Source organism: Triticum aestivum, chromosome 1B, assembly GCF_018294505.1.
Source record: "Triticum aestivum cultivar Chinese Spring chromosome 1B, IWGSC CS RefSeq v2.1, whole genome shotgun sequence".
NCBI classification, from domain to species: Eukaryota; Viridiplantae; Streptophyta; class Magnoliopsida; order Poales; family Poaceae; genus Triticum; species Triticum aestivum.
In genome coordinates, this window is record NC_057795.1 from 24,018,500 (window position 1) to 24,026,657 (window position 8,158).

The 8,158-nt window shown below is 43.6% G+C and overlaps 1 protein-coding gene across 1 annotated transcript in view; it reads right to left on the reverse strand.

Moving 5' to 3' along the window:
• Positions 1–3,132: 3,132 nt before the first annotated feature.
• Positions 3,133–8,158, reverse strand: part of LOC123104672 (elongation factor 2) — a 5,629-nt gene continuing 603 nt past the window's right edge. Inside the window, exons 2-4 of the mRNA XM_044526557.1 lie at positions 7,467–7,579; positions 4,589–7,141; positions 3,133–3,540 (exon numbers count right to left, since the gene is read on the reverse strand). Of these exons, the coding sequence (XP_044382492.1) occupies positions 4,641–7,141; positions 7,467–7,557 (2,592 nt within the window). The 5' untranslated portion in view covers positions 7,558–7,579 and the 3' untranslated portion in view covers positions 3,133–3,540; positions 4,589–4,640. The remainder of the gene's footprint in view (positions 3,541–4,588; positions 7,142–7,466; positions 7,580–8,158) is intronic.

Sequence of the window (8,158 nt, forward strand, 5' to 3'; positions counted from 1 at the left end):
GTTTTCTATTCTGGTTTTGTGTTTCCTTTTCTTTCTATTTATTTTCTTTTTGTTTTTATTTTACTTTCTTTTAAGTTTACTTTTTACTTAATATTAAAATGATCCCTACATTAGTAATACCATGAAACCACTGCCACAAAAGGTTTTATCCCAAAACAATTTAGTTAGTATTTTATTTATTTATAAAAGCATTTAAATATCGGTTTTGCTACTGTTTTATTCATTTTAGAATAATTACACATTTTATAAGAGTGTGGTTCCTCCACCATAATTACCTATGTATTATTTGGTTCACTCCGAACATTTAAATTTTAATATTTGAAAACTTTTATTGTTTGCCTATATTTTAAATTTTAATTTGAATCGTTTTTGAACTAACTCGAGTTTATCAACAGTAACCGAGGTGACGTGGCAACGTTAACGCGGGATTATTGTAGCCTAATTATCCGGGCGTCACAATGGCTGAACCCTATCAAGCCACTCCGTAGCAGTCCTGTTGATCCCCTTCTTTGTGATCCTAAATTTTTGGTGTTCGTTGAACAATTAACTAACAGCTTAACTATGGACAATTTTGAAGGACAGTGCAATATTAATAACTAGACAGTACCTGTGGATGTCTCTGTGCAGCGGGGCCTCTATAGGGGGAGGTGTCTCCAATTGCAGAAGACCAAATTGCCTCATAACCCTCTGTTGGGCCATCTCCTCGACGAAGACATCGAAGATGATCTTCGATTTCGTCATCCAATAATCGGCATCTCTATGTTCTCAAATTCACTCAGATCAACCCCAATCTCATTTGTTTGGACAGTACCAGGACCATAAAAAAAACATGAACGTCACTACACCAGACATCTCAGCTCACCTATAAAATTATTTAACATAGACAGACAACTGTTAAACATCATGACAAACTAAACACATTCACAATCCTAATTGACACACCTAAAATTATTACATAATATTAATGGATCAACTAAAATTATTCACACACCTAAAAATATTGAAGTACTAAATATTTTTAGGATATTACCGGAACAACTTCAAAAATTGATACAACAACATGTTTGACATCTATATATAGTACGTATAGTACCGCACCAACTAAAATAAAAGGACATCCTTTTTTTACGGGAAAACTGACATCCACATCCACATATAATACGCCATTTTATTGGAGCAACTGAATATATTCACACAACTAAAGATTAGACATCTAAAAATATATCGGTTACTACGGGAGCAAATACCAATATTCGCACACCTAATACAAAATATTAGTGGAGCAAATAACATCTACAATATTCGCACAACATCTACCGGAGAAAATGTCTGTAAAATTATACCCTTGAAGCGTGCGAAGCAACGCCGACGAACAGCGACCTTCAATCACCGGAGCCGGAGATTCACGTCCACCACACTGCCGCAGCCATCTCCACCTCCACAAACTTGCTCACCACCATCTCCACCACCTCCACAAAAATGCTCACCATGACCACCACGAGCTACCCCATCAGTAGATCGAGGTCTCCCTTGCCTCCCCCAACTATCTACAATGTATCTACGGTGGCGAATCAGGAAGAAAATGGCTCACTTTGGAGTATAAATGGGTCACTTTTTAGTTGGAAGAGAGAAGAAAGAAGAACGGAAAGAAGAACAGAGAAGATCCAAGGGATAAGGTCGCGCGAGGGAAGGAGGCGGGCGACCCGGGGCTGGAGACCCTGTCGTCCTCCTAGTGGACGATCGTCCAGCAGCTGGACGACTGGGCCCTGTCGTCTGGGTCCCAGCCACCGACGATCCATGCAGGGACGAGTGGGAGCGCTGCGACGTGGCCGGGCCAATCGCCAGCTGCCACGTGGAGTACGGGCCACCTGTCGTCCTCCTATAGGCCGACTGGACTCAGTCGTCCAGCAGTAGGACGAGAGGCCGCAGTCGTCCTCTAGCGGGACGAGGCCGTATTATTTTTGGAAAATAAAATTTCGATGTATTATTTCTGAAAATTAATTAAAAAATGTATTATTTAAAAAAATTAGCCGGTTCCGCCGCGCCAGCTGCTCTCCCTCTCCTTCCTGCAAGGACAAGCAGGCGTGCAAGATGAGCTCTCGCGTTCTCGCGTCGTCCCTCCCGTCCTCACCACCTGCAGCTCCGTCGGCCTCCTCGTCGCCGCTTCCGGAGACGTCGCAACATGAGAGCAACTGGGCAGTCGCTGATTGACCGGTGCTAAGGACAGAGACGCCGACGAGAGACATTGAAGAACTCAATTTTGCATCAATCCCGTTGCCGTTCCTAGGAATAATTGGCATGGGCTGCAAGGCCTCCCAGGCTGGACGGGCGCTTGGATATTTCTCCGGCGAGTAGTGCAACTGATAGGGATTGTGCATGTGCGAATCTGAATCTTCTCTGTTGTTCTTCGTCTTAGGAAACTAACCGGGAGCTCGAAGAAGTGGGTCTAGTGGGTTCCCGGTGGATTAACTGGGATAGCCCACTTAATTTTCACTGTGTTCCACGGGTGCCCACTAAACACTTTTAAGTGGGATGGGAAGATGAGTCCCACCACAGCCCACTCCCACCTGCAGCCTGACTGGGTAGACATATCGGGCTTTTATAAAAGCTAGGTTCTTTTTTTTGGAGGGCGTTTTTCTTCTCTCTAAAAATGTATTTAAATAAAATCTCATGAATTCTGCTTGAAATCATTTGAATATCTGTGACCTAAATTTTATGAAAACAAACAACAACTATTCAAATATCTGTGGACTGCAGTCAAACATTTTAGTATAAGTTCTCTCCCGTTTACCATGTGTCATAGCATGGTGAGCAATCAAAACTTGATGAAAAGAAAAGGTTTTCCCAAATTTTGTGAAGGTGCGGCAAAACAACTAGAATGGGAAAAAAACAGGGGACACGTAGGAGGTATAAGCATGCATCTTGAAGGAGGTTGGACCGTGGGTGGATGTTACCCGCGATCGAAGGAAGAGTAGACACTACAGACAGACTCCATCCACTGATATCAATTCTACTACTACTCCCTCCGATTTACTCGTCGTGGTTTTAGTTCAAATTTAAACTAAAACCACGACGAGTAAATCGGAAACGGCGGGAGTACATGGCATGACTGGCCAAAATCGGAACCAAGCATTCAGCAAAAAGTAGGGTAGCATGCAAGATCCTCTACAGCTAGCACTTGCAGAGCAACGGAGCCCATCCACAAAGATCAGTACACATGGCATGTAGTAGCATTCAGCAAAAACTAGGGCACTCGATCGGGAAGGAGATGTAGAGCAGCAAAATCCTCTACAGCCAGCACTTGCTGAGCAAAGAGGCGACATCAGGTACATTGACACCAATTAAGTTCCTTCTTAACACATGCGGCGGGCGACGACTGACGCTAAACAGTTCAGCTCAGTGTGAAAGTCAGTTCCATTAGACATTCCTAGCTGTGGGGAGCAGCAGCCCCTCCCTTCCCTTCAGGGGTGATAGATGTCGTTGACGACCGATCAAGTGAAGCGAACCCCGGCACTGCATACTAGCAATGAGAAGAGCGCACTGCAAAGGGGGAAACCATCGAATCCGAATCAGACACGGCATCATATCACATGGAGTACTATAGATGAGCTGCAATGCACCACAAAACATAACTGCAGTGAGAGCAGCAGTGAAGAAAGGGTGCACGGACACAAATATATACATATACCACAGTGAATAACCGAATATCCCTGGACATTCTGGCAGCGATGTTATTATGGTCCTGCCAGCACAACAGAATGGACACTGCTTTTCACAATCACCTCTAGTACTAGATGAACAACAGCAAGCTATTTTTCACAATCACCCCCAGTACTAGATGAACAACAGACGGCTGCCGGCCTCACTAATCAACCGAGCTGCCTTGTTCTACCAGCAAAGTTGGATTCGAGCAGTAGCACTAAACAGTTTGCTAGTGCACGTCTGTGACTGGAACTATCAGTCATGCTTTATCTCAAGGGATTGCATGCTTGGGCGGGGAAAACGCAAGGCATGCGAGCATTGTGGCATCAACATCGTTTCATCACTCAAATGTCCAAAGGAACATGACAATTTGAAAACATGTGCGATCTAATCATGATAAATGGAACATCTGCGGTAGAACAAGACCAATTTGCTTTTCTGACATTATCTGAAGCTAAATCAGGACAAAACTATGCATTTCTCTATTTGGTTCGGTGCAACAAAAACAATCAAAGTTCCTAACAGAGTATGAAGTCCAAACAAGAGAAAAAAAAATCCCCAGATCTGGCTATTGATTCCCCTGATTTGCATAAGAAACCTGCAAAATCCCTTGAAGTCACCACCAAATCAGGAGATATGTCTCCCAAACAAATTCTGCGACATATCTAACTAGGATTATGTGTTTACTTGCAGCACAAAATATAAGCTAGGCAGGCATATCTACAAGAAAATTGTGCCTGCTTGACCTGAAGATACAAATTTCAGCATGTTGCTAAACCTCAGCATACTTACGGCATCAAAGAACCACAAGTATCATATCAAAAGTATTAATACCATATCCAGGAGCAATATTAAGTAATTGAACATCAATTAGTAGATAATATACCTCGGAAGATGTCAGATAACAACAACATACACTGAAGCAAGGAAAGCTGGAGCTACTTCTGGAAAGAGGGCCTGCCCATCTTCTTCCTCTTGCGGATATCCAAGACCATTTGCCCGGCTGGCGCATTTGCCTGGAAAGGATCAGAGCACATGTCGCTCCAATATCCAAAAATACACTGCGGGGTGACCAGCTCAGATGTTGCAGCACTGATTGCCTTGGAGAGGCCAAAGGAATCATAAACTGGAACGTAAGCCTTCAGGATGTGTAGCATCGTGCCTTCTCTCACAAACTCCTCATACACAGAACCATTCCTCTGGTGGAGAATTCCGTAGATAGTGCTGAGGGCACTCTTAGGGCACTGGATCGCCACAATGTAGGTGGGTTCGAGAAGCCTTGGTTTGGCGGCGAGCTGAGACTCAATAAGTGCTGTCCTAACCATTTTATTGAGCTGAGCAGTTGTACCTTTCAAAGCTTCATCAGCATGTATATTAACATTATGAACCTCAAAGCATATGCCATGCAACTTTTCTTTTGCCAATGCGCCTTCTTTTCCCACCATCTCGAAGCCAGCCACGATAACTTTCTTCGCTAACTCTAGATTCTGTATTATATTATTGCACCTATTAACAATCACATTCGGGCCAACAGCATCAGGACCAAAGCACCAAATGTTATCACCGAGATCCTTATCCCAACCATGCTTAGCAAGGATCTCAGATCGTACCGCATGGTCAGTACGTGGACCCAAGCGACCATCTTCAATAGCCTCGACTAGGTTTTCATCCAAGGGGCGGGCTACCACAGACAAGCTGCATTGGATTTGTTTGTTTCTGGACATCCTCTCCACAGGATCACAGGACTTGCAGATAGTCTCACGGAAGGAAACAACAGGCGGACTGGAAACAACTTCAACACCATCCATAAACTCTTCCTGTAGATCCTTCAAGCAAATTTCCAGATGAAGTTCTCCCACTCCAGCAACTGTGTAAGTACCAGGCTCTACCTTGCTCCACAGAACCACGGGATCAGACATCGCCAGACGCTTCAAACCTTGTACAAGTTTGGGAGACTCAGACGGAACCTTGCAGTTAATTGTAACAAACATCAGAGGGCATACAGAGAGCTTCATCGCTCTGATTGGGCGTGCAACAACCTCCTTCTCGCTTGTCAGGGTAGCACTCTTTGTTATGCATGCATCCAGACCAATCAAACCAACAGTGTTACCGCAAGGAACATCCGGAACGTCACATTGCTTCTTTCCCATCCATATAATGGTACGCTGGACAGACTCCACGTGCAAATCAGTTTCCATGCCGGGGACATAGGAAGGCCCCATGACCCGGACCTTCATGCCAGCTGCAATCCTTCCGGAGAAGACACGACCAAACGCGAAAAATCTGCCCACATCAGATGCTGGGACCATCTTGGAAACGTACAGCATAAGAGGACCTTCAGGATCACACTTTTTAATAGCTTCTGCGTATTTATCATCAAGGGGACCCTCATACAGGTTCTCCACACGATATTTCTGTGCTTCTAACGGAGAGGGGAGGTGGCAGATCATCATCTCAAGCAGAGCAGTACTGGCTGGGAGCCAAGTTTGCATGACACACTTCACAAGAGCCATGCCTGTTAGGTCCTTCTCATCATCCCTCAAGCTCACCTCAAGCTTCTGGCAAAGATCCCACAATTCACCCTTATTGTCATTCATGCAGGCCATGAGAACTGTGTCGATTGGATTATAGCAGAACCGTACGAAGCCTCTAATACAATTGTCGGAGCCACTGTTCTTCCTGGTCCATTTTTTTTTGGCAGAGTCATAAAAATTATCACCCCAAAGCCTCTTTGCAAATTTGGTTTCATCGACTCCACATTTTAAGGCATACTTCTTAGCAAAGCTAGCGATGGTAAATGCCCAACCATGTAAACCAGAAGCAAAGGCAACAGAGGAGGTCTCAGGGTAGACTTGGACATCACCAAGGCGCTCAGCACCATGTGCTTTCATAATTTCATTGGAATTTTCAACGACATTTGACAGAATCTTGTAGGCTCGCTCACCCATAGATTCAGGTTTTGCACCTTCATCTTGGAGCCCAGAAAATAACTTGTGCCCTACAGATTCAGGGTTTGCACTTTCAACTTGGAGGTCAGGGAATAACTTGTCCATCTTGTTGACACAAAGAATAGGTCTAACCATCTCATTAAGGGCCTGGCAGAGAACAGCTTCAGTTTGCATACAGACACCCTCGATTGCATCAATTACCAACAAAGCACCATCAGTAACACGGAGAGCAGTTGTGACTTCTGAAGAAAAATCGGTGTGCCCAGGCGAATCAATAAGGTTGACCAGGTATTGGTCGCCATCTCTTTCACCTTTGTAAGACTTGAACGATTCATTGTTCATCTCATACAAAAGAGAAGTGCCAGCAGATCTGATGGACATCGCAGGCTGTGCTACATCCGCATGAGTGTCAGCCATGGGAACTTCAACATCACCTTCATGTCTAATCATCCCAGCAGCTGCCACAAGAGATTCTGTAAGGGTAGACTTGCCTGCGATGATTAAATAAAATTCATTTACTATTGAACTGGAAACACAGCATCAGAATTGCACGATAAGAGACCACAATCGAAAAGACAGCATATATATCTTGGGAAATTACAGGGATAATAACCATATAAAAAAGAGGGGGGAAAAACAAGGAGTTAACAGAATGGCTTGACAGACATACATAACCTGATGGCACTAAATAGCACAATAGACTGCTCATACCTCTACAGTTGTACCCAGTAATGCAGAATAAGAAATCAACACAAGCTATAGAACACCGGGAAAAATATTTGCATGTGAAGAAAACTTGAGTATGCTAGCACATACCATGGCTCAGATGGGCAATAAGAGACACATTACGAATGTTATTTTTCTTGCCCATCATTTCTCGGAGCTCCACTTGTGTGAAATTCACCATCTTGAATGCTTCTGAATGTCACCTTGAATATAAGTTTATGTTTCAGAAGGTGCAAAGTAGTTAGAAACGATTGACAACCCAGTAGCTAGGAGGAACTAAAACTAAATGAAAAGGATGTGGAAATGTACAAGACTGAGCAGGCAACAAACTACTCCCTCCGTTCCTAAATATAAGTCTTTGTAGAGATTGCACTAGATGGACTACATACGGAGCAAAATGAATGAATCTAAACTTAAAATGCATCTATATACATCCGTATGCGGTTTACAATGGAATCTCTACAAAGACTTACATTTAGGAACGGAGGGAGTAAAAGGTGATGACTTTATCAAACTGCAGTAAGCTCAAGCACAGGTATCCGCCATTGCTATCAGTTACTAGTGACAATTAAGGCAACCCACGCAGCACAATTACACTTTATGGTGCGATTAATCACTTGTGCAATCATATATTTAGTTCTTTACTTTAGGGATTAATAAATAAGCTGACAGGAATGAACATCTGGACACACACACAACGGCAGGTGTATTTGTCAGCAATGGTTAGAGCAATATTACTACTAGAACAAAGGAAATTTACAAAATCTGCAAAAGGAAAAAGA